The sequence below is a fragment of the Patiria miniata genome, unplaced genomic scaffold (assembly GCF_015706575.1).
Source record: "Patiria miniata isolate m_02_andy unplaced genomic scaffold, ASM1570657v1 HiC_scaffold_7, whole genome shotgun sequence".
Lineage (NCBI taxonomy): Eukaryota > Metazoa > Echinodermata > Asteroidea > Valvatida > Asterinidae > Patiria > Patiria miniata.
The window spans coordinates 34,328,985-34,356,713 of NW_024037074.1; the positions used below are offsets into that span (position 1 = coordinate 34,328,985).

The 27,729-nt window shown below is 39.6% G+C and overlaps 1 protein-coding gene across 1 annotated transcript in view; it reads left to right on the forward strand.

Moving 5' to 3' along the window:
• The first annotated feature begins 5,387 nt into the window (after positions 1–5,387).
• The window catches only part of LOC119745291 (transient receptor potential cation channel subfamily M member 1-like), a 37,080-nt gene continuing 14,738 nt past the window's right edge, over positions 5,388–27,729 (forward strand). The window contains exons 1-17 of the mRNA XM_038221542.1: positions 5,388–5,546; positions 7,586–7,674; positions 8,293–8,464; positions 8,997–9,210; positions 9,814–9,938; positions 11,972–12,149; positions 12,638–12,806; positions 14,650–14,773; positions 17,068–17,238; positions 18,553–18,687; positions 19,090–19,140; positions 19,688–19,816; positions 21,278–21,546; positions 22,691–22,919; positions 23,817–24,023; positions 25,133–25,300; positions 27,088–27,216. Coding sequence (XP_038077470.1) covers positions 5,544–5,546; positions 7,586–7,674; positions 8,293–8,464; positions 8,997–9,210; positions 9,814–9,938; positions 11,972–12,149; positions 12,638–12,806; positions 14,650–14,773; positions 17,068–17,238; positions 18,553–18,687; positions 19,090–19,140; positions 19,688–19,816; positions 21,278–21,546; positions 22,691–22,919; positions 23,817–24,023; positions 25,133–25,300; positions 27,088–27,216 — 2,562 coding nt within the window. The 5' untranslated portion in view covers positions 5,388–5,543. The remainder of the gene's footprint in view (positions 5,547–7,585; positions 7,675–8,292; positions 8,465–8,996; positions 9,211–9,813; positions 9,939–11,971; positions 12,150–12,637; positions 12,807–14,649; positions 14,774–17,067; positions 17,239–18,552; positions 18,688–19,089; positions 19,141–19,687; positions 19,817–21,277; positions 21,547–22,690; positions 22,920–23,816; positions 24,024–25,132; positions 25,301–27,087; positions 27,217–27,729) is intronic.

The window sequence follows — 27,729 nt, forward strand, 5'->3', positions numbered from 1 at the left end:
AAAAAATCCAAAAGATATGTATTTGTTTTAGGGTTTCCTTTATTTGCAGCGTATTCAGTTGCCTCACAGTTGCCTGTGACAATTGCCTTGTGCGACATGCAGATAATTATGTCATGAATGTGATGTATTCTTGGCACATTTTTATAATGCTACTTTTCTTAGTATGCTCATACATGTCATAGTGCTGATTTACTGGTAGTGTCATCTTTCTAGTTTGTGCCTTTTCGGAAATTCATTCCAATATACGTCTGAAATGTATACAATCAGTACAAAAAATTCAGAGGAAGGTTTATGAGTAAAGTTGGCATTATTATAATACAGGTTTTTCCCTTATTAGAATTTAATGGTACAAATACTGTATGATCATTTGATAGCTAGAAACCATGACAAGCTTACAACTCCACTCATGTAGGACTCGAACCCACGACTTCCAGTTTACTAGTGCAGATGTCTTACCTACCAATTTCTGAACTTGCTGGGTTGTTTAAGGTGAAACTTTATATTAAATTTTACAAGAATTCCATGAAATATCGAGTTAGAATTAATAGTTTTCAGATTTTATTTAAAATTATAATTCCACTTTATCATTAAGTAAATTGGACAAAAGTCTTTAGTGTGCTTGCACTTCTACTAATAACCAAAGTTTCATGACTAAATAATAAATGTTAAGGCACAGCTTCAAATAAATAAATGGAAATTACCAAAGGTGTTCTTTGCTTTTGTATTTCAGAGTTTTAAAATTAGCAGATTTTTTTTTTCCAAAATTATGTGGCTTTCTGGCAAAATGAGATGGAACTGGGCACACATGCCGTTGTGGGGAAAATGCAAAAAAAAACCTGAATGGGGTATTTGTTTCCCCGATTTTCAGATTTATTGATATTTGTGATCTTTGATATGTCTACTACTCATATTTTGTAGAAATGGTATGAAAATTATGGAACGCAAGTGTTTTTATTGAAATGAACAATTGACATCTTTCATTTTCACAAATACAAACTTTAAAGACTATTTTCTCAGTACATGCATGTTACTTTTTTGTCGTGTCAATAAAGGCAAACTTCAAACAGCCATAACTTGTCAACGGAATGTCCAATTGAAGTGCAACAAAGAGTATTGCAAAGAGCATTTTATTCTCTTTCATAATACCTGAAAACCCTCATTTGGACCTCTGTCTCATTTTGCCAGTATGCCTCACAATTACCCTAAGCTTTTCATAACATTTCCTATTTTAAATTTAATTAATTACAAATCGTCATCGGCACCACAAACTGACACTCACGTGCAAGTGGGTGTCAGTTCGTGAAAACCACGTCCGGTTTCATGAACTGACACCCGGTGGTCATCAGACACAGACGCAAAAAAGGAAGATTTTCATTTTCACAAGCTGACACCCAAGCATGATGTGGCAAAACAAAATGAAAAAAAAAAAACGGTTTGAAAGGTTTTACACAAATTTAATCCATCCGTATACTTGTGTGCTTACACACAAATTTAATTAAAAAGTATTTTAATTGGTGAAATTGAGGTCAGTGTCAGTTTGTGAAACTCAAAATAACCCGGTTCTTTATATACGCGCGTGTACAGCGCACTCACGCGCAACTAAGTGTCAGTTCGCGGTGCCGATGATGAAATGTTGTGGAATACCTTTGTGTAAGTTCCAGGTAATATTGTGTAAATGTTTTAGCAATATTCATTGAAAAAATCTCTGTTTTTGCAGCTTTGTAATATATTTAGAATCGTTGAGAAATTTAAAGCATGATTGTATGTGCAATGTAGATTTACCTTTATGCTGTATAATTCTTTGCTTGAGATGTAAAAAACAAGCTGTTATATTGTAATAAGTAAAAAGACAATCTAAATTTGTGCAATAAGATTTAAAATTCTCTACTCTCATAATTGCTATAGTCATGGGTAAGATTGTTGCACATATTTTTCTGGTTAAAAAGGGTTTGTTGTATATTTGCACAAAAGCTATTGTCAAGCATATTCAGTTTTTTTTATATCAATGTATATCCATTATGCTTCATAATTTGGTTATTTAGTTTTTGATTGTATATTGCACATTGCTTATTTTCCATGTCTTTTTTTTTCTTTATTTTTTTCATTTTCCAAGTTTTTTTGAAGTTCTGCTCAGGTCTCAACTTGCTGCTTCAGTTAAGCAGGGTCAAAGTTCATGTCATTCGTGTCAAAGTAGAACATATCGCTAAAGTCTGAGCCCAAACAAATCATTGGCTCATATAGAGGTCTCCTGAATGATTCTGAAAATCTGAATGTATTGATAAGCATGTATGTGTTTTTTGTATCAGCGTATTTCAAAGAATGTGATCATTGCGTTTTCACCGTGAAACAGGCATAGAAAAAAGAAATTGTCCAAAAACTCCTCAATATTTTATTGCGTAAAACTATTGGGAAATCTAAACTCTATTCTTAAACTAGTATTTATTACTTTATTCCTTCACCAGCAAACATCATATTTCACAGCAACTTTTCCTCAGATCAGCTGATTTCCTCGTTTTTCACTTCAAACTTATGCCCACTTGCAAAAGACCTTAGAAAGTCTTGTAAAGCTTGGAATGTGCTCTTTTCCTTCTTTTACTTCCCAGTTGCAAACCTGATTTTATAATATACGTAGAAACAATGTTTCCAAGGCACTGGCTGTAATAACCTGCATTGTAGGTTTTTTTAAGCTCCAATGTTTATGTCCTGAAACTAAAGTTCTAAAATCCCGGTGTGAAAGATCAAAGTGAGGAATTTATTGGAACTGTATGCACTATGTCAAGGTTCAGGGTTATATTATTTTATTTTTCCTGATTTGAAAGCAATCAAGTATACTATACTGTTGCTGATGAAAAGTGCAAAAAAAATGATTTATATTTAAAATGAAAATCTCCCATTTTATTTATAATAATAATAACTACAATTTATATAGCACCAAAGTCCGCCTAAGAGATGCTCAAGGCGCTTCACAGAGATACAATTTATAAGCTAAGGCCAATCACAATTTAAGTAAGTAGAAGTTTAGCTTTTTAGAGCAAGTAGAAGTTTAGCTTTGCCAAATTATTAGCAATTCTAGATATTTGTTTTTACATTTACAATATTATAGATACTCGTAAAAACATATCAAAGTGTCGTTTAGCCTGAAAGAAAGTAACAAGTTGCAATATTGTAGCAGTTTAATTGGTTCAAGGGCTGGATCTGAATCAGCAGCCATGCAGCTATGGCTTATGGCTTTGACAATAGCACTCTGCAGTCAATGTTTGAGCCGTAGCCATAAGAGCCGGTTTCATATCAGACACGTCTAATTCAAGATGACTGTACTTGGTTAGTCAGGTACTTTTGTGGGTAGCTTCGGTGCAATAGAGCATAGTGACGATACAAGGTGCCAGACTTAGATGGCCCTCTATTTTGACAATCATATCTAAAATATTTGCACATTGAAAATATCTTGCTGCACTTTTTTGTATTGCATTGCACATGTACAGCACCCTGCAGGGTATATATATAAAACATATATATATTTGTATACAGTCAGTACTATATTTCTACTACACGTTCGTTAAAATTTATGTATTCCTTTATTTCTTGTTCAATTTTTAGTTTGTTTTAATTTCTAGAAGTATCCTATTTCTACCACGTCAAAATGTATGTTTTATTTCCATTTCAAGTTTTAGTTGATCTGTAAAATCCTTGGCACTTTTTTCCTTTAAAGTATTCAGAGTTTTACGTATCTTGGACATTTGTTTTCGAAATATATGAAATTATAGTTCATGAATTTATTTGAATTAGATGGAGTTTTTTTCGTTTTGAAGTTGAGGAATCTTTGTTATTCATTGGAAACTTCATTTAGGTTCTTTTGAGAGATAATAAATCTATAGAAATATGGAAAATTAGTCAAAGGTTGGTTGTTTTGTTTTTTTAAATAAATATGACTTTTTGGATCTACTTTGTGGAATTACTTGTAACTCACTTTCATTTTTCCCCTAGTAGGTTAAAATAAATTCTCTTTCCTTTTTTAGTTGAAATAAAACTTGTGGCTCATTTTCCCCTCCAGAAAGAACGAAATTGAAGCTAAAAGAAACTTGAATGATTTCCACTCATGGGCGTGGCCAGGATTTTTTCTAGAGGGGGCAAAACATGTTTTTCCCCAAAATTCCTGTATTTCTCAACTTATAGTCGATTATCAGTTTTAGTGGGGGGGGGGCAGGGACATTTTGCCCCCCCCCCCCCCCTCAACCCATTAAATTTACACCAATATGTTTTCGCGCCTCTTTTTCTTTTTTCGCTTTTTTTTTTCCTTTTTTTTTCCTTTTGCTTTTCTAGGGTGGCGCCCCCTTGCCAATGCCCCCCCCCCCCCCCCGCGACACCCATGATTCCACTGTGTAAAAATTTCCAAAGTGTTGAATAATACAGCCATACTGTACAGTTTGTGCCCACATGATTTTTCTGAATTAGTTTTTAATATAATGTCCTTTAACAAAATAAATTGGTATTATAGCATTTAGAGGCGATGATTCCCCAAAACCTTTCAATATTTGCACATTTTGCTTGTAAAGTCAGTGGCATGTAAGAGAGCAAGGCAGAAACAGCTTTGTGTGTTGCACTTATTTCGCACTTCAGCTGACTTCAGACTGGGCACAAGTCGCTTGTTGCACTTTTGGGAAAGCTGTTGATAGAATACAGGGCTGGCTTGTGCTGCAGTGTGCTATGGATATTGACTTCCAAAGCTGAATTAGCATGGACCGAAGTTGTTTTTGTTCAATGTTTCATTGGAAGGTTCACACTTTTTGTAATGCTAACAAATGATCAATGCAATACAGTTTTTAATATTTGTCACACCCAAAAAGCACGGGGACCCTTCCTTTAAAAAGATTGCAGAACTAGCTGTGTGGTTTTCCTTGAAAACAACCCCACCTGGCCCGTTTTGTTTGTATTAAATAATCATTCATCAACAAGCCCCCGACAAGTTAAATAAATGCAGACTGTCTTTATCATGACATTGAATCCTACTGGAAATGGTTTAATTACCAAGTTCCCCAGCCCCTCTACCACAACACACCCACCTCCTGGGTACATGACAAAGTTGCCCCACCCCTTTCCCCCTCCCCCGCACTTGCCTCCGTCTACTTTTCTTCCCGAAATCACGGCTTTGTTTTCGGATTTGGCTACATTGCTGGATTCAATTATCTAGAAGCCGGTAAGGTCCAAAGAATTGGATATATTACTGTAAAGAAACTTTGGCTTTCACATTATATTTTGATGTACCCGAAGTCCTGACTCAGGAAGTGCCCAAAGCCGACGTTTTAAAATTTCTTGAAGCCGTTTCAGTGAAGGAAGCCGAAGTTTCGAAAACTTCCCTTATTAGTCAATTCTGAGCGATAGAGGGCGCACTTCATTGTTTGCTGCGAAAAAAAACGTGAAAAACACCGGTGTGAAGTGTTCTGCGATTTTAGACTTACAAATATGCACTCGTAAAATTCCGATATCATTGCCCGAATGGCAGATTCTAACTTTCTTGTGGCAACTAGCGTAGATCCAGGCTAACCATGGTAAGACCATTTCTTGGCATGTGAAATAAAATTGTTAAAATGGTGTCAACTATGAACTAAATTACATTTTAATATTTTCCCATAGGACAGGGGGCCATAGCCTGTAAGGGATTGCCCCAGCCATTCATTGCGACATGGCAATTTTGGCATAACAATTAACAATAACAGTCAGAAATGTAAATTTGTGTGGTTAGGCCAAACAAAAAAATAGTCGGTCTCTGGTCAGACCGAAGTTCCGGAATTGATGCGGCGACGTGTTTTTCTTTTGTTTGTTTTTGTGGCTTTTTTTTTTCCAAGCAAGTTGTAATGTATTATGATTTATGTATTGTATTTGTACAGACAAGGTGGGTATACTATTTTGCTTTTTTGTGTCCTCATTATACATTGGTGTCCTCCATAATTTGCCTTGGTGCCCTTTATCATTTGCCTTGGTGCAATTTCCCCATTCCTTGGTGCTCCTTGGTACAAAAATTTGAGGAGCGGGGCATTAGAGGGCGCTGTTGTAGCTTCCGTGTTAATTTGAAGAAAAAAAAAGGTTGACGCGCATGATTAAAATCGACGCGCGCGCTGACCAGAGACCGAGTATTTTTTTTTTTTGCCTTACACACGGTTTCTCTGTAACTGAGGACAGAGAACCATGCGATTTGTACAGAAATATATCAATTATAATTATATACCGTCAGACCCCCTAAAGCTACGCGCTCCTATTTCTACGAAAAGCGTGCATCCTAAAAAAATGACAAACTTTCACTGGGATCCTATCCTCTGATGCATGCACTTTAACCAGCAGCCCAAAAAAATGTGTAAAATTGAAGGCTTTACCTGGAATTTAGGCAAAAAATGAAAAACATCGGCATTTTACAGCTAATTACTAAGTACAAATGCAGGCAGATGCTTCCAGGCCTGCAGAAGTCGAAAATATGACCGAAAGGTGACCTTTCTTGGTCTCCCAATATCATCAGTATTATAGTTAAGGCCAAAAAAAAAAAGTATTCGGTCTCTGGTCAGACCAAAGTTCCGGAATTGACGCGGCCACGCGGCTTTTTTTTTTTTTTTCTTCAAACTTGGAGTACAGACAAGGTGGGGTACTATTTTGCTTTTTTGGTGTCCTCATGTACATTGGTGTCCTCCATAATTTGCCTTGGTGCTTTCGATCATTTGCCTTGGTGCAATTTCCCATTCCTTGGTGCTCTTTGGTAAAAAAAAATTGAGGAGGTGCGGAAATAGAGGGCGCTGTTGGAGCTACCGCGGAACATTTTGGAAAAAAAAAAGATCGACGCGCATGATTAAACTCAACGTGCGCGCTAACCAGAGACCGACTTATTATTTTTTTTGGCCTAAGATGTCATAGATTTATAGAATTTGCAGTTTCTACAAGGGTATAAAACTTACGGTACAACTAAAAAGACACATTTCTTATTTTTTTTTGAATTTTTTTGGTCATAAGTTTTAAAATCCGACATCTTAAAAACTGTCTCTGTTGATTGGGATGATCAGAATAACAATATCATTGGGATCTACATTTGATAGGTGAATATGTATAAAGTGTATTTATGTAAATATGTAAATATAGGCCTTTGTATAAATCTCGAAAATAGGATATTGATAATAATCTTGAAATTACAAAAAGTGTATTGGCATTGAAAAAAGAAAGGAAAAAGAAAGAAAATATTTTTGACTTATTTCCTTTTGAAAAAATCCTCCAGAGCCACGAATCACAAAAAGAAGAAGTAGTACTCTGTAATTAAATGTTGGAGTCAATTTCAAATAATAAAAGACGAATAATATTTCTTTCCACCAACTATTTAGGTATAAGTCCCAAAATACAAAAGTGTGTTTTCGTTCTCTTATATGGAACAGGTTCCTTAACTACACTTATACCTTTTGATGCTTTAAAGAAGAAGAAAAAAGCAACACAGAGCACATGGGCCTGTGTAACTTTAGATTGACATTTCAGTCGGTGAACTCGGGCTTCAAGATGATCATTTCTTTTTCGTCATTATTCTCGTTGAATTTTTATTGTGTTGTTTATTTTCAAGTTTTCCCAGACCCAGAAAGCATGGATTGAGAAGAACATCAAGAGAAAGGAATGCGGAAAATTCATAAGTGACCCGAGAGATTCCCGAAGGTATGTCCTCGTGTGCATTTGTTTACTGCCATTTTTTTTTTCAAACTGTATATTCCCAGTGTTTTTCTATGAGTATGAGAAACAGTTACACACAAACTATGACGTAGGACCCAAGTCTCAACTATGGTCCAGACATTCCCCACATAACCATGTTCGGGACAGTCCCAACTCTAGTTGACATGATCCAACTCCGGCAAAACTATAGTTGCGATCTTCTCAACCATATGTCAGACAGCCCCATCCAGACTCTTGTTTCGATCAATGTCATAGTCGGGACATAACAATACCAGTGCATTAACAAACACATGGTGTTATCAGTAAATAGATCTATTTTATCAAGTTCCGAGGGGTTCAAGAATACTTGTTGAAGTGGTGGGCCGAAGTGGAAGCCCACAATGTTTATTTAATTTCGGCTCGTAATTTTAATTCTTGTGGTGAGAGGTTAGAATCCTGCTCTAAGTGGTTTTGCAAGTCATCACAAGTTTAGCACAAGTGATCTAATCCCAAGTCAAATCACAAGCTTTTCATGTGAACTGTTACAAAGGCATTCCTTTTGTTGTTCATTCCCTGTCACATGTATTGTTCATTCCCTGTTCACGTATCTGTTTGGTCATTTAGATGTGGCTGCGGTGGCACGGTGGTCCAGCACTCCCAGCTGACCCAGACCTCCCACGTGCGTTCCTCTTCCATGAGCCGTGTCTGGGACAGCAACAAACACACCCAGCTGCTTCCGACCGACGCCTACGGAGTGGTGGAATTCCAGGGGGCTGGCCATGGCAACAAAGCAAATGTAAGAGCCAAAGCGAAAACAAATTGTGGGTTTCCGGTAACATTGCCTTAGAAAGGAAGGTTCTGTAGCCTGTAGGTAGCTATAAAAGTTCAACTGCCAACCTTGTGGACACCCCAGATTTTAGGGTTGGTCGGGTGTGCCAGAAACACAGCTTGTTTTTTAGGTCCTATTTACACAGAAGTGCAGTCACACAAAAGGAGAAACCAAAAAGCAGAATACCTTGCTGTAGGAAACATTTACACAAGGGGTGGAAAACAGTACAAAATTTCAAAATTAGCTTTGAAAAAGAGCCTTCATCTTCACCGTCGGGACATTTTAGACACTTGACGTGGAGAAATTACTACAACCTGCTCCAGAAACATCAAAACCAGTAATATGAGGCCAAGTTAAGCGTATTTCCATTTCAATTTTTTTTCTAAAATCATTCTGAAACCAGAGAAGCCAAAGCCAGTGACAAAGCCTAGATTTCAAAAACGTCATTATGTGTGATAATCTCTAACCTTTGACCTGGTCTGATTCTGGTCTCCCACAGTACATCCGGCTGAGTGACACCACTGAGCCGGAGCCCATACTACAGCTCCTCCAGGGCTGTTGGCACCTGGGCCTTCCTAATTTGGTCATCTCCATACGGGGTGGACTGCAGAACTTCCAACTTCAACCCAAGCTGAAGCGAGTCCTGTGTAAGGGATTAAACAAAGCAGCCCGGACTACGGGGGCATGGATCCTGACTGGTGGTACAAATACAGGTAAGATTTGTCAGAGGATTAGCCCCATAAATGCCTCTCAAATACTCCATATTTAGAGCCACACAATGAGGCGTGCTAAATTTCCTGAAAATTTCTGTTTCCTGAATTTGAATTTTTTTTTCTTTTCATTTGATATATGCTATGGAAGCTACAAATACCTGGTAAATCAAAAATTCAAAGGTACATGACCCACGACCTCCAGAAACATCCTGCAGTCATTGCGGACAAGTTTTAACTTGTCTCCAAATTTCCCCTGAAAATTACTGGATAACAAGACGTTTAGAGGTACAAAATTCCATTTAACCTGGTTATGAACCAGACAAGTAGCTTTCATTATGTTCATAACAAATGCAAATGTCAAGTGAAAACAGTCTAGCCACGGCCGACTAATTTTAATATACTAGTACAATATGGTTAACAAATAATAAATGGGAACGCTTAAGTTCCTATATTTATTCTCAAATTGCCTTAGAATGCAGGAGACAGCATCGTAGATGCCACGCTTTTACCCAACCCCCCTGTTTACATCAACAACCCATTTCCTAGGTCCGCCCCTGAAATGAATATGTAATGTAATAAATGGATTGTCCATATGCACCACAGGTGTGACTCTTCATGTGGGCGACGCTCTCAACAACCATTCCGTCAAAATGCGAGGGCGCATAGTGACCATTGGCATCGCTCCGTGGGGGGTCCTGAACAACAGGGAAAACCTTATTGGCAAAGATGTAAGTCAGTCTAAATAAATCGTTCATTTTCGTTTTCTTTTTTTGTATTTCTATAAACCATATCTTCATTTATGTTATATGTATAAATGGTACCTATGGCTACGGTAGTTTCATCATTTGGTGAGCATTTTCACAAGTTAACTTGAGCTTGCAAGATGTCATTATTCAGACAAAATTAGAACTGAAGGTTGTTATCAGTTTAACCTACTCTGAAGATGGGACAAAAAAAAGGTTGTGAGGATTTTGTGTGTGTGTGATATCAGGTTTTGCAAGGTAGTCTGACTGTAATTACTTTTTGTTTCATCCTTACTTCTTTACGGAGCTTGGTATTCACATCAATTTTCTTTTCAAAGTAGCCTATATAACCTTTAACTCTTTCAGTGCCCACGAAATTTGAAAAGTTTAACCCTAAAGTGCACAACTTCGAGTTTTTTTTTTCCAATTGTTCAAAATTCTGTAAAAAAAAAAGGAAATAAGTTTTACTCACTAAATTTTTTGTTGTTGCTCTCTGGAAAGTCAATAGTAGTCACGTACATAGTGATACACCCTGAAACACTGTCCTGCACACAGGGGAATTCCGCACTTTTTGCAGAAAATACGAGTGTCAGTGCTGCGCCCTCTTGCAAGAACTTGAATGAAACAAATAAATACAGGTCGTACCTGAATGAAAATGATATTATTAGAAAGAGCAAGAGCGCCCCCTTGTGATAACATGCTTACTCTACCTCGTACATGTACGAGGTTTGGCGATTTTAAGTACGAACATTACCTTGTACATGTACGAGGTTGGAAATTTCGAACTAACAAATATACTTTGTACATGTATGACTTTGGCACTGAAAGAGTTAAAAACCTATATTTTAAATATGTATTTTAGTAAGATTTACTTGCTCAGCGAAAAATCCACCAGGAACCAGTCATGTGCATTGTACACTGCATGACATTTTGACAGGTAACCTGTTTCTGCTTGGCAAATATATTTCTGTGCTTAGCAAATTTGTATGTTTTGTAGCATCATTAAAATAGCCGCTTATCACAAATATAATGAATGTTTGTGAGTGCAATGGTAAGAATAATTTTGTGAGGTGACAGATGGATCCACGATGGCGAAGCTGAGTGGAATGGAGCATTTCTCATGTCACCAAATGAAATTTTTCTTTCCGTTGCACGAATGTGAAACATGCGCCATTTGTTTTATATAACTGTAACCGAGCTGGGAAGGTTAGGCAGAAGATTTGAAAGTGACACGGGGATATAATTCCACTTAATTGATCAAAATGTTATTACTACAAAAAAACAAAAGCGACAGTCATTCTTCAGCAGTCTGCAATAACAGAAAACAGAAGAATAGAAATTAATTTAATTACAAATATACAATGACTATGAATCCAATTATTTAATTATTTTAAATAACCATCTCTCCTTATCTACCATCTCTCCTTATCTAACCATCTCTCCTTATCCTTAACTACACGTATGCATGTACACGATATGTGTATGCACATGCGGCGTGCTAACCATGGCAAAACCACGTGAGAAACACAGCAAAATTCAATTAAGCTGGCTCGCAATAAGGTGTGGCTGGCAGCAGCGACGACAAGCAGTCAAGTGACCTACCCATGCTTGCTTACTCTCCAAGAAAACTAGCGAAAAATTCAAGGAATGTGCCTCCGAAGCCTTATGCTTTTGAAACACTGCACGGAATAAAAGGTTTTTCGCACTGCATGCCATATGCAAATTAATTACGCAACTCAGCATGCTATATTCAATGGAAAACACAAGAGGGCGCTCTCAATGCTTCAACAACTTTCGCATCGCTCGTTTATGTTAAAAATATAAGACATCGACAAAGAAACATTTTACAGATGGGACCTGGCAGCATAATTAGAGGAATTTAAGTTTGGCCGGTCACATAACACCTGAATAAATCCTTGTCATCTGATCGGTCAGAGCCACCAATCGTGTGACCATGCAATGGAACTTCCATTTACCGTGGAATAAAACTAGATTGGTTTTGTGTGATTTCTTGACAGACCACAAAGCCATATCACTCGGTGTCCTGCCCCATCTCCAAGGGATTCAAACTCAACAGCCATCACACCCATTTCCTGCTTGTCGATAACGGCACCTTGGACCAGTACGGATGCGAGTTCATCTTGAGACGGAGACTAGAGAAGTACATCTCCCAACAGCGGCTTGGGAACCGGGGATGTGAGTAGTCTCTTCTCAAGCCATTTCATTTGGATTATCCTTGTGTTCCCCCACCACCACCCTGTGGGACAACATTTTTTTCATATTAAATAACAAAAAATGGTCTATCCAGATGAATTATTCCAAGTTATTCCAAATAAATATTTTGATAGAAATAAACCAGTTTCTTGTCCCCGCCCGATTCATTTTTCCCGCCCGCCTACTTTTTCGCCATACATTTGCAACATATTTTGCACATTTTGTCAATATCTTGTCTTTTGATTTGTTTCTAACGAAATTGTAGCTACATAGAAAGGGTTATGGTTCCTTTGGACACAATTTTTATCAGCAAAAGAGTCAAGAAAATGGAAGAACCCATCCGCCATCTTAGAAAATCCACTATCTTGGGGAAAAACGGAGGCCACCTCCTTCATTTTTTCAAAAGCCCAGACAAGAAACTATTGTTTTTGACTATGCCTAATCTTTTTACTGGTTACTTTTTACCTTAGATCGACGAGTACCCCTTGTCAGTGTTGTCATTGAGGGCGGGGCCTCCACCATCCGTAATATCTTGAACAATGTGACCAGTCGCCCACCCATCCCTGTGGTGGTGTTTGACGGTACTGGGCGAGCTGCCGACATCATAGCATTCACTCACAAATATGCTCAGGAGGATGGGTAAGATTCCATCTTTGTTAAAGTTAGGGGTTGGATGGTTGTGGGAGTAGGCTGTATTTAATACAACATTAAACAGTACCCCTTAAAGGTAGAGTAGATCATTTGCAGCTATCCAAAAAGTAACTGACAAAATTATTGTTGAAAAGCACACTTGGTTGAAAGATAGTAATGGCACTAAACTCTTTGTGTAATTATTCTTTCTGGCATGTTGTCATTTTGAAGAAAACAATAAAAGAAGGTCAATTCCAAAGATGCGTCTAAAGACGCATTTTTGGAAATTTCCATCAGTAGTTCGTTTTTAATTCAGCGAAGACGTGAATGAGTGCGCGCAAGCATTGACATGACGCAGTTGCTATAATTCATCCGTTCATTGCTTGACATCGCATAGCTGCAATCGACTGAATGAGAAATGTGTCCCAGAAGCTGATTTCAGGCCCAATTCAAAACATGGCTCTGCAACTTTTGAAATGAAATCAAAATCCTAGAATATTGTTTTCTCGGAATACACAGCATTCACTGAGCTAAAAGTTCATCGGGTTAGTTGTTCAGCACCCTCCTTTAGATTTTGAGCACTTTTGTTGCTTCAAACGAAACAAATGCACAACATACAAATGATATGCTCTACCTTTAACTTGTTTACAAAGAGAAAGTTAGGAGGGTCTCACTGTTGCCATTTGCCTGGTGCTCACTTAAAGATGATGCAGGTTTGAGCACATTCAGAATCAAATTAATTGTGCACACAACGGAGAGGCCATTTTCACAGTGCAGTATGGGCAGATGGTCAAGAACCTGTGTCAGTTGTATTCCTCGTGAACAAACGCACAGAGCTTTTATGGTTATTTGGTAGTGTTGGAGTGGATAATGTTTCAGTGAATTTATTGACGAGGCTTTCAAATAAAAACCGCAAAAAAAGAAAGTCCACACTCATTGGAGGGGTCACAATTTTAAATCTGATCGTCTTATAATAATGTCATTTAAATATACCTTTGGGGAATGTTGCTAGCTACATTTTAATACCCCGTTTGCTACCAAAGACTGTAAATAGTCAACACTGACAACGGTTTATGTACGCAAGTCGAGTGGAAATTGCTATGTGACACTGCCCGAAACGAACGGCAGGGAATATCAATCGCACAGTGCTTGCATGGGAGCACTCGAATTGAATAACCTGCACTTTGCTCGGGCACTGTGCAGTCGATAGGGGCCAATGACTTACAGGCATGTGTGTGTTTGCGCTTAGTAATTTGTCCTCACGTATCTTTAAATTTGCAACTTTTCAAACTGCATCATTTTTCACAAATCGTTGTCAATCTTGGACGATTTACAGTCGTTGGTTGCAAACGGGGTATCAAAATGTAGCTAACAACATTTCCCAAAGATTTACATAAATGACGTCATCATAAGATCAGATTCAAACTTATGGCCCCTCCAATGAGTGTGAACTTTCTTCTTCTTTTTTTTGCGGTATTTATATGGGTCATTCTACAAATTCGAGGTCGATATTTTTTTCTGCCCCTGTTACATCTGGACATGTACAATTTTATAATTCTGGATTCACTCCTTAGAGTGATGGCAAAACTCAAAGAGTGATGATGAATAGCAAACCACCCACTCAACAAATTGAAAAGCAATTGAAGTCATTCTTAGTGATACATGAATGGCAAATTACAAACTACCAAGGTAACAGGGACAGGAAAAATATCACACCTTGGACATCACAAATAAAGAGTGAAGTATTAATGATTAACTGCCGTATACTTTTTGAAGGACGTCGACTGTAAATTTGAAAAGTGCCTCTCCAATACAATGAAGTGTGATTGATGTTTCTGTTTTTGCTGTGCAGCACCATGGAAGAATCTCTGCAGGACCAGCTGTTAGAGACCATGAAACACACCTTCCATCTACGGCAGGAGCAGGTTGAGAAGCTCTTTGTGGAACTCATGCTGTGCATGAAGAAAAAGGAACTGGTATGTGCAAGTTCGAAAGTGAACACTGAGGCTGTTGGGACAATATACTCAGAAGTGAGGAAACAGAGAGGGGAAATGAAAATAGTGCAGCAATGCTGGCTAGTCAGTATTCCGGCTTTTTCATGTGTGTTTTGGGGTAATCCTGCATTTCATCCCTTTGCAGGCTGGAAAATAAATCCTCGTGTTGTGTGCATGAAGAAAAATAAAGAAACAAGGCTGTGGCTGTGGCCTCGTGGTTAAGGGCACTGATTCGTGGTCTGTGGGTAAAGCTGCAGGTTGTGGGTTCGAGTCCTGGCGGGGTCATGGTGCATGTGCCCTTGGGCAAGGCACTTTGTCACTCATTGCTTCTCTCCACCCAGGAGTAAATGGGTACCTATGAGGGCAGTGATGGTTGTTGTGATTGAATTAGCTCTCTTGCGCCTAATAGGCAGCATCGAGCTGTATACTCCCCAGGGAGCTGAGATGGTATATGGAATGTTTAATTGGCCCAATGATTAGGGATAATAATAATGTAAAGCGCTTTGATCTTAGTTAAAAGCGCTATATAAGAAACTGTTATTATTATTATTATTAAGTCATTTTTCAGCCAATCGAAAAATCTGTTATGTGTTGTTTGATCGTCGCGCATGAGCCAATAAAACAAATTGGTTACACGCTACATGCTGTCAGTGTGCTAGACTTGTACAGAGTGCACTCCATTAGAAACCCTAACTCCCTAGGGTGATTTACTGGGAACCTTCCTCATCCTTACAAATCCCAACACCATATGGTAAGCTGTACACATAAACAGTTGGACTCTGTCTTTTTTGTGGTATGCCTAATCCCACGTAAAGCACAGTCGGTTTACTAGTGCAGTACTCATCCTGACAGATTCCAACAAACCCTGGTGTTGGAGTGGGAATTGGTAGGGTTAAGCATGGGTTTTACTGCATAGACTCATCGCAATTACACGTCACCACCAACGATAATTTAAAAGTCCAAGTGTACTGGTGTGCGAGTCTGGGATCATTTGTGCTAGCATGATACATGATTCTATGTACCGTATTGTACTTTGATTGTCGACATACTGTACATGCACATAACACGTGGGTTAAGCATAGATTTTACTGCATAGACCTACTGCAATCACACTGTGCGGTGAACGATAGTTTAAAAGCCAAGTGTACTGATGTGTGAGTCTCGGTTCATTTGCGCTAGCGCAATACATGAATGTATGTATTGTACTTTCATTGTCGACATAAATACATATATGAACATACCACGGGTGATATGGCGTATTGCGATCGTTGCACATTTTTTTCCGGCCCAGGTTGCCAAAACCAACTGGCATCCCTAACAGCATATCATGCGGTAGTGAACAAATTCATCTTGCAGTATTTTGAAAATATACAAAATCACTCAGGACTCTAAGCTCAGCAGTATATCTCACAACCATGAAGAATGTACACTTGTAGTGTCAGCAGGCCCTTAAAAGTCTTTAAGGGCCAATTCAAAAAGGCATTGTTTTTAATTCAGTCCTTGAAATTGTTTTCACACCTTACACATTTTTAAAGGAGTGTACCATTCAATTTTCAGAGTGTCTGCCCCTGTCAGTTGAAGGGCCACTTCTGAACAGAATTCATTCGCCCAGGCCCGACATTTTTGCAAAAATGTGATGTGAATATTTTTGGAGTAGATCATTTAAAGTTACCTTGTCGTCAGCAACTACATTGTTTCAAATCCTGGGATTAAATATTGAGATTAGGCCCAAAAAAATTAAATGATCGGTCTCTAGTCAGACCGAAGTTCCGGAATTAATGCGGCGACGCAGTTTTTATTTTTTTCAAGCTTGAATTGTACAGACAAGGTGGGTACTATTTTGCTTTTTTGTGTCCTCATTATACATTGGTGTCCTCCATAATTTGCCTTGGTGCCCTTTATCATTTGCCTTGGTGCAATTTCCCCATTCCTTGGTGCTCCTTGGTACAAAAATTTGAGGAGGTGCGGCAATAGAGGGCGCTGTTGTAGCTTCCGTGTTAATTTGAAGAAGAAAAAAAAGGTTGACGCGCATGATTAAAATCGACGCGCGCTGACCAGAGACCGAGGTATTTTTTTTGTTGGCCTTATCTCAAAAACACAAAAGAAGTTATTTGACATAGTCATTATCATCAATACTTTTTTACCTATTCTACTCCCCATGTGTATAATTATTTGTTAGAATCTAATGAGTCTTTTAATCACTTTTATTGAAATCTTGTTCTGACTGCGCAAGCACTTTTACTAAACAAAGTCAGAATTGTTTGGGTCTGTTCCAGATCACCTTGTTTTGTCTGAGCGAGGATGACATTGACATCGACGTCGCCATCCTGACGGCACTCCTCAAGGCACAGACGCGCTCCTACGTAGACCAGCTCAGTCTCTGTCTGACCTGGAACCGGGCTGATATCGCCAAGTCACAGATATTTGTGCACGGCCGGGACTGGCCGGTAAGTAGCACGCTACATTTTCAGCAATGTTGTAGTTATGCCCGTCACAAGTCTACCACAGTCCGTCTACAAGTAAATCACAAGTCGGTTACAAGTAATAGGGGATGACCAAGGACAAAGGAATACCTTCATCACAGTTCATTGGAATAGCTTGTGACTTGACTTGAGACACACATAGGCCTATACCAAGTTATGACACAAATTTTACGTCACTAGCATGCAGTCATCGCAAGATTTGTGTGTAAAGACTTCCGACGGAAAAGTAGCGTCTCTTCAATGATCACAAATTTGGGGTGGAAATCACTGGAGGAGCGCAGAGCCATCTATAGATTCACACTGTTGCACAAGTCCATTCACCACTAAGTAGCAGATGACAAAAACCATTACCGGGCTAAATCAGAGGGAGGAGGAATAGCAACATGAAAATCTTCTACAATCTCCTTTGCCCATTCATGTGAACAGAAAGATTGCTTCAAGTTCTCCTTCATACCAAGGATCCTTGTGGAGTGGAATCACCTGCCTGCTAACATAAGGGAAGCCGCAACTGTTCAAACCTTCAAGACCAATCTTGGCGACATCCAGATGTCATCTTTAATAAGTGGGGCCCATCATTAGCGTCCACTAGCCACCACGCGCCTGCAACTTACTTATCCCATAGCGGAGATTGTTGCAGTACCCAGGAGAAGCAGAGACTGTATGATTTGCGACTGGTCTTGCGACTGGTCTTGTGACTGGACTTTTGATGGACTTGTGATGGGCTTGTGAGGACTTATGATGGGCTTGTGATGGACTTGCAATGGCCTTGACTACAATAGTGATCCTCACTTGCATTGCAGTTTTAGTACCATGTCGTCCTGCTCTTCAACATGAGTTTGTTGTGGCGAAATTGGCATTATTTACTTTACTACCTGGATGAATAGGGCATGTAACACTTGATATGGTATATCATGAACATATGGATATAGACAGTCTATTGTAATAATGCCATGCAGTTCCACTGAACAAAATGGACAAAGATAACAAATGTATTGTTAAAAACAAAGCAAGAGGTATAAATAATCTCAATTTCATGCACACTTGAGTTTTAATTATTTGAACAAACGCATAGTGTCTTTGCATGATGGCTAAGTGTTGGCACACGACAAAAAAAATTGTTGAAGTATCTATTGCTGAAAGTTGTATTTTGCAGTTTTACTACCAAGGGTATACTGATGCACAGAGTCCGTAAAGACTTCATATATTTTAATTTGTTAAGAAAAAAATCAACAGAGAAATTAAAAATGTCTGACCTTGTTCCATCAACTCTGTCTTCAGGAGAATGTGCTGGAGAACATCATGATGGAAGCCCTGATCCAAGACAAGGTGGAGTTTGTCAAGCTTCTCAAGGACAACGGAGTCAACATGCAAAAATTCCTGACCATCGCTAGACTGGAGGAACTCTACAACACGGTCAGTAAGCTTTAGTCAACAGTTTCTCCTTTTAGAGATCAGCTGTTGTATTTTCAGGGTCTTCAGGGTAAACGGGAAAATTGGGGAGAAACCAGATGATTGTTTGCTGATTTGTTAACAGTCCGTGTTTTGATATGATTTTTCTATAAACTTGATTCTTCAGTATTTTTTTTCGAAGCTAGAGCTCTTTTTTTGGGGGGGGGGGGGTTTAAATCTGTTGGGGTGTAACATTTTTGGCAACATCACAGTGTTCTTTATAAAATCTCTTTTAGCGGTTCTGGACCCCTTGCTAGAAGTAAACAATAAATTGAAATGAAAGCAATTACAGATTTTTCATGTAGTTCTAAAACAGCTTTTCTCTTCTCTTAGTAACATTTCTTTGTCATGCTTGTGTTTCCATAGAGACCTGGGCCTACCACATTACTCCATCATCTCATCAGAGATATCAAGCAGGTAAGATACAGTTTCAATTGATTAACAAATTATTTTATTATTATAATTTCTACTATTATTATTTTGATGCTCATGATTCCATCCAGCTTATATTTGTTGGGAGTGACGATGGGTACTGGTAAACACTAATCCGGTTCACAAAATCTTCAGAAGGAATTGCGGACTTCACAATGCATTGATATCAGTGCACTTTTCCCGTAATCAATATGTACACATTTCGTGGTCATGTGTTATGTGCACATATAAGTCTTGACCCTATGTCGTCAAGTTAACCGCATCTACCCAATGAGACCAGTGTGTAGTTGCGACTTTCCGAGACCCTTCAAAACATCCTATGTTTACCAATTATTTAAATAACTAGCCTAGAGGGTTCATTATGTAATAAATGAATATTAACATATCTGAGTCAACATTCAATGTCCAGGAAAAGTGTGTTTTAAAGAGCCCAAATCTTTGTGGTACATTTTTGAGACCTTTAAAGACCTTTTTGAGATCCATTGCCCCAAATATAGGATAAGTTGAAAGCATACTTTACTTAATATTACAGGTGAATTACATCCAGAGGTACACGTTATATGACGTGGGCCTGGCCATGGAAAGTCTGATGGGTGGCACCTACCAGTCATCATTCAAAGAGCGACGATTTAAGGCCCTCTACCAAACCACAATCAAGCGGGTATGTACAGGCTATTCAGACAAGAAAATACAATCCAAATTATTTGAAACCAGGAGAAGTGAAAACTAAATAGTGTCAAAATAAGCAAATTTTTTTTATTTATGAAATGTACAGATGATAATTTGTACAGCTGATTGAATGATATATACATTTCAATAGTTAACCCTCCTGCTGTCTGATCAGATGGTCAAAAGTCCATCCACTTCCCCTGCCATGCCTTTTACACTGGTTAGTCACCAACAGTCAGATCATATTTCAGTCAACAGACAAATGCAGTCAACAGACAAAAGCAGGCAAGTGGTAGGCACAGCTGGCTTATCAATCACCTGCTTTATGTAGGTTGGGAGTTCTTAACTGGTAAAAACAGTCACTTGATTGATTTTGACTGAAAGGACAACTTGGCACAGAATGTATGTTTGCATAGGAGAGTTAAACGAGCTCATAACCTTCACAGTAAATGCTCGGTATACTTCCTCAAATATAAGTCCTTCCTTTGCCAATGTTGTTAATTCCTGTTACTTGCAATTTGACTTTTTGTCTGACATATGGTTGACCTGTGAACATCTCCATTAAAAACTGTTTAAAGGGAAAATACAACATTTGCAAACGTCAAAAAACGAAATGATCAAATTATCACGAAATACTTTACTGAATTGTTAGGGAATGACAGTCTAAAGCATCCTGTAAAACCGTGGCTCCTGGTGTGCTGACATTTTCAAGAAAAACTGTATTTTTCCAATGCTGGTCGGACGACCTTAATTTTTCATATTAAGTTATTCTGACTTTTCTTTGCAATTGATCACACACCTGTGAAGGGGTACAAGCCTGCTAGACTGATTCTCTGACTTTACAATTCCCCAAAGTGTATTAATTGCTTTGTTTCATCTTAAGTGGGGTCGGGGAACCAGACTACAAGAACATGATAGGTTTTCTTGGTTTTTCCAGCATCTACAAGCCCAAAACATGAAACAAGTCAGTTTAACAATATTTTATATAACATGCTAATCCTCCTGCAAAAGCAAATGTTGTACATTCCCTTTAATCAGTAGTGTCTTGTGCTTGGAGCCTATATTTGTGTTATAGTTAAGTCCATCACAAGTCCGCACAAGTCATCACAAGTTCTCACAATTCATAAGATGAATTTGCCTCGGGGCGATGTAAATCAAAATTAGATTTTGCCGTTCACCCTCGTATAAACGCTGTATACTCAGTGTGTTACCTCCGGAGTGAAAGATGGAAAAAACCACTTGGATGGGACTCCAACCCACGACCTCCTGCTTTCTAGTGCAGACGTCTTACAAGTCATCACAAGTTACTTACACGTTCTCACAAGCCATTATAAGTCACTAGTCACCCAGTCTTGGATCGAGTTTCAAGCTATTCAAATAGAGTGAAATAAAAGCTTTCCATTTTTGTTCATCCAAAAATACAACCCAAATTTTAAAAATTAACTCCTTCCAGGGCTTGTCCTTCAACTTCATCTCGGAGAACATCCAGAACAACGAGAACATCAACAAGTTCACAGACACCTTAAACTTTCCCTTCAACGAGCTGTTTGTCTGGGCAGTGTTGATGGGCCGACAGCGGATGGCACTGTTCATGTGGGAGCAGGATGAGGAGGCTATGGCCAAGGGGTTGGTAGCTAGCAAGCTGTACAAGGAGCTGGCTAAGACGGCAGATATCGTCAATATGGAGATGGAGATTGGGGACGAGCTACGCAAGTACTCAGAGTGAGTCCAAATCAAGCAGCTACATTCAGACAATTGTTAGGAAATTTTCCGGACCCCTTACGTGGGGGACTCTGACTCGGATCTTTTTGCTTCAGAAATCTTGAATCCTACAATATGAGGTTTAGATATACTGTATATGTCAATTGGGTTTAGACATTATAATAGGGTGGTGAACCGGGTACCGAGTACCCGACCGCTGATGTCAGGAACCGGTTCCAGATTATGGGATCGGCTACCCGTAACCAACTTTACAAATTACTTAGTAACTTTTTAGACAGTGAAAAAGAAAGGTTTTGAATATGCTTTTGTGGGGAATTTTCAAAATGAAACCCAGGTTAAATTGGGAAAACAGAGCATTATTCACGTGTATGACGCTCGTGAAAGTTGCAGTTTAGACCGTAAAGCTATGCTCACTATCTTGCTGGATTATCGTACAGACCTTTATGAACAATCTAAACAGCAACTTCCGAGATCTGAATTGTGGGGTTGGGTACCCGGGTATCCATTTTTAATCGGGTACCTGGTTCACATATTACCTGTAAATGCACACCCCTAGACATATGAAAAGATTTTAAAATTATTCAACAGCAAGAGACAAGGCTGTAATTGGGGCCAAAACCAATGTTTGGAGAAACCACCTAAATTATCTCCACATGGTATTTCTAGACTGGGACCCCAAGTGCAAGAAACTATACAGAACAAAATAAAACAAACTCTCTCTTCGGCCAACAAAATTCTTCAAAATGTCTATAAGGCAATCATGAGATCCAGAGCATTCCACCAGTCAAATTTGAGGTCTCAATTTGTATAGTTCTCAAGGAGAGTTGGAGTGATGTGAATTTGAAGCCTACAATTTAGACTGGCACGTGTCCAACTTTTTAAAAATATGACTTATTTAGAAACTCATGTGGTAAGAAAAAAAATGAAATGATTCTGTTGAGATACTTCACTCATGCAGCATGAAAGAAGTTAGACTGTTCTTTGTTTTGCGCATTTTCATGTCTGAATTTTTTACAATCTTCATTCCCAGTATTGAGTGTCCCATAGTGCCATCTTTCGTTCTAGTAAGAGTCCATATTTTTACCTCATACAGTCAAGAAAATGTAAATCTATAAATTGATTTGATGAATTGCCCCTCATGTAGAGAGTTTCAGCAGTTGTCAGTGGAGCTCCTGGACCACTGCTACCGTGTGGACGATGACATCACCATCCAGCTGATCACCGTCCAGCTTGACAACTGGAGCAAGCACACCTCGCTGAGTCTGGCGGCCGCTGGCCAGCATCGGGATTTCCTGGCCCATCCATGCTGCCAGAGACTCATGAGTGATTTGTGGCTTGGGGGAATGGTCACCACTAAATACATCAACCTGAGGGTGAGTCAATCTGTCCTTCATGTCATTCCTACAGTGCCAACAAGCATCGTCTGGCTGTACCGACATCTTGCTGGTAAAGGGGGACAGATATCTCTGTACTGCTGTCCCAAGTCTGTGGAATAGTCACCCTGTTAACATTTCTCAGCTCATTCAAGACACAAACCAAAAGTGTGTGGAGCTGATGACAAATCCCGCATGGTCCATTTAGCTTCGTCTCAAGGAAAAGTTAAGCATAATATATTATAAATGCCACCTGAAACCCTGTATTGTAATCCGGCGAGCAAAATAAGAAGCCATTTTTGAAGTGTTGCCATGCTTATGCGCATGCCGCACGCGTTCTTAAAGACGAGGTGCTCACGTATTTTGGTAATACCATTGGTGGAAGGAGCCCAAAGGAACTCACGCGTGCCATGCTCTTGCGCGCACTGCACGCGTTCTTAAAGGCGAGGTGCACACGTATTTTGGTAACACCATTGGTGGAAGAAGCCCGGAGTGCATGCATACTACCTGAGCGCGACTCACGCGAGCCCGGGGCCACTGCAGTGCTACCTCAGAAAATGGTTCAGTCTATTTCATCATCATCACCACCATCAAGTCGGCCACAGCCGGGCTCCGATACGACTGCCCCACTCCCTCCGGTCCGCCATAAGGGTGGCAAGCTCGCCAGCCGTCTCCACGTTAGTGTCTGTCTTTAAAAAAATATTTCATGGCTCTCTTTGAATAAGCTACTTCAGAATTTTAACTGTACATGTGCACATTAAAATTGTTGGTTTTCCTTCCCAGAATAAGGAATTTGTTGCATGTGTGCAAGGAAAGTAACAGAAAAGATCGTGTTCCATACAAACTTTCAAAAACCTTGCACAGCACCATTTTCATGATCTTCATCTCCCTCCTCAGGTCATCTTGGCCCTGCTCTGCCCCTTGGCCATCTTTGGCGTGGTCAGCTTCAAGAGCAAGGAGGAGCTGCAGCTGATGCCCCAGACCTTAGAGGAGCACATGCATGACCTGGCTGACTCAGACTCAGAGGAAGGGGAAGAGGACGTGATGAGCGGCTCCCAGACGTCATTCCATCATCTGCAGGAGGATGAGGAGGATGGAGTAGGGGTAAGGAATGGACTAGTCAGGGGGAAGGGGTGGCCTAAAATAATAATAATAACAGGACTTATTGAGCGCCAAATTGCCAAAGGATACAAAGTGCTTATTATTACCTGCTCATTGGGCCAATGAAACATTCCAAATACCATCTCAGTTCCCTGGGGAGTGTATAGCTCGATGCTGCCATTTCGGCGCAAAGCAGCTTAAATCAACAACAATAACCACCTCTGCCCTCACAGGTACCCATTTGCTCCTGGGTGGAGAGAAGCAATGAGTGACAAAGTGCCTTGCCCAAGGGCACACGCACTGTAGCCGCAGGCTGGACTCGAACCCACAACCCACGGAATTACCTGCAGACCGTGAATTCAATGCTCCAGACCACGAGGCCACAGCACTCCACGGCCCACACCCACCTTGTCACCCACTCCCACTTCCCAATTTCAAACCCCCTTCCCCTTTGTCAGTTGGGGTAAGGAGCTGACTGGTCAGTGGCATGACCATGGGGGAGGGAAGGAGAGGCATAAGGAGAATGTATCCCCCACACCACAAAATTGGAGATAAAAATCTTTCAAAACCCATTGAGTACCATCTCTAGAAAATAAGGACCCCAAGTGCCCAGTACAAATTGGGCCAGTTGAGATGAGATAAACCAACTATTTTTCCAGGGGGAAATGGAATAAGCAGGACCCTTTTCAGGGATTAAGTTTTGAGTTAAAATTTACAAGACTTCAGAACTAGTAGTTCAAAGCTTTTACCAAAACAGAATTTGTTCAAGAGAAACACTAACTCAAATTTGGACTGAATAAGGGTTTTATTTGATAAGGGTGAAATAAATTACAAGAACGTTCTTGTTTATTGTTATAAGTGTACATGTTAAATGAAAAACCAAAATTTGTTTTAAAGATAAACTCTATAAATTGGTCTTCCAGTGAAGACTTTGCTAATGATAATAATGAGTGTGAAAACAACTACACTGCTCGTCTACAGAAGTTTTGTCATGTAGAAAGCGCCATACCAATTCTTAAGTCACTGAACTCATGCCAGCGGACCACTGCATATTTTTATGGCCTGATTTCAATTTCCTTTCCTTACCTTGATAACTCTGATGGCCTTTACAGATGCAGTCGCTAGACGGTAAGGTCACCCAGCCCCTCAAGCCCGCCTCCCCGCAGATAACCTCTGACCTCATGACCTCATCGATCTCCCCTCCGCGGAAGCAACTCCGACTGGGCAAGAAGCTGTACGAGTTCTACCGCGCCCCTATGACAAAGTTTTGGGCTCACACGGTAAGCATTATCACTTCTTCTGATCCAGACTTGCAGTTAAGTCCCAACAATTCAATACGTAACTGGAACATGTGCACTGAGAGTTTCTCTCATTATATGACTGTAGCAAACACCATAAATAACAGTTGACCATGTGTTCATTTGAAAACATACATGTCCTTGTCACTGTTCATCCCCTGTTAGTGCTGACATGATGTGACTTTTGTTTGACTGTGTTCCGATCCCGGTGTCACGGTCTCACTTCTCTGGCGTGCTAGCTTCTCCAAGTTGGAAATTTCACTTCAACACGCATGCACAAAATTGCGCAGTAGTGTTCACTTTCGCCAACTTTATGTGTGTGCTGAGTTCTTTGGGGTTGTACTGGTGCACGTAAGAAGTTAGGATGTTTGTATGTATATGTCACAGGGTACCATCGAATCCAGACCTAGGCATGGTGGGGCGCGCAATTAACTCCCAACATCCTAATAACCAAAAAAAGACTTGAAGGATGCACATTTATTTTAAACCGTGGTTGAACGTGGTTGCAAATTGGACATGCATGTGATGGACCACGACCGAGCAAGGAACACGCTTCTTAATTAAGTTCCTCAACGCACACGCAATGACTTGACCCACAGGAAGTGTTACATGACGCATTCTTGGGTGTCCCTTACTGTCTGTATGGACTGGTAGACTTTACAACAACACCACAGCCCGAGGAAAAGTTAGCACAGCGGACACATGAGCATGAATAGTGCTCATGTAACGTGCACTGTAACGTGCTCAATTATCCGCCAAATCCACCCGGAGAAGCTGGCACGCCAGAGAAGTGAGACCGTGACACCGGACATTCCTTTTGTGCCCTCAAAGAAACCTATTGCAAATGAGTTCGGTCAGCATTAGATGATTTTAGATCTCTAAGTAAAGTCTGTCACGAGCCAATGTGGCCCATCAGGCTGGCATTTATTTCTGGTTTCAGTGGCATGAAACGACTCAAAATAGTAACTATTCCCCCTTGATGGGATGCCAGTCCATTGCAGGTTACTCCCCAGCTAATGCTGGTATCCATTTACACTCCTGGGTGGAGAGAGGCAAGTGGGAGTGGCTTGCCCAAGGACACAACATATGGCCAGTAGCTGGATTCGAACCCCTGATCCTCTGATCATGAGTCACGAACCCTAACCACTAGGCCACACTCTAGATCTCTAGGTACTTAGAAATTTCTACATACATTGTTACTTCTAGATATTTTGTTACTCAATCATTGATGTCTAGTTACTCCTGGGTACCTAATTATTCATATTAATGTATATATCCTGTTTGTTTGTTTGGGGTTTTTTTTGTTTGGGGGTGTGTTTTAGAAGTAATTCAAATTTCTTATAATAAAAATATGTGGTGTACATTGTTGTGAAAAAAAAACTTTCAGGGCACAAGGAATAACAATGCAAAGTATGCAGTATTCAAAGTATAATGAATTTTGGTTTTCATCTGCAATTTTCAATAAAAAAAAAATGTTCATCAAATTAGTACAAGATTTTTAGGATCAAGCTGCTGTACCCTTTAGTCCCTAGCACCTGAATCCGCCCTGCCTATTACTCACTGTAGCCCCTGAACCATCTGAGTGCTCCATGGTTTATTGATTCTTCAGTGAATAAACACAATGTAATACAATGTAGTACAGGTGCATATGGGTTAACAGGAAAACATACAGAAACAAATTCATTTTGCATACAAGCATTGCCACTTAAGACAACAAGGGAAGTATTAAAATCTTGCTGATTTTTTTTTTTTTTTGCTGTCCTTTTCAGATGTTTTTCTTTGGTTTCATGGTCCTGTATAACTACATGGTGCTAGTCAAGTTACCAGACTTTCCAGCATTTTATGAGTATCTTGTCATCTGCTACATTGTCACCTCGGGGATGGAACACGTCCGAGAGGTAAGCTGTGGGGCTGAGATTTGTCAGGATCTTTCCTGATTTCAAGATTTTGTTCCCTGGATTTTTCCTGATTTTTGATTTTAAAAGAATCCCTTTCAAAATGCTAGAATACCTGCCGTTTTGCTCAAGCATGTTTTTACCTAGAACAAAAAAAAGTGGTATTTAAGGGGGCCTTTAGGCAAATATAAACATGCATATGTACCGAAGACCTTACCCTCGGTGACCCTCAAACCCTGTGGTTTATTTCGTGGATATTTCATTCCCTCCCCCCCCCCATCTCAGAACATCAGTCATTTGTGTAAATTAAAGTCTTTGAGTTAAAAAAGTTTCAAATAACATGGAAGTTTTTAGCACAAAGTGGACAATTTGGTCTGCGTAGAGGTATCTTCTATGGTATGAATTGCAGTATGCATGACTACACAGTTCCTCTGTTGGTTGAGTTATCCATTCCTTCCAAAAACATGTCAAGAATTGTTTTTCCTCCAACACTTTGTTTCCAACTTTGTGGACAGC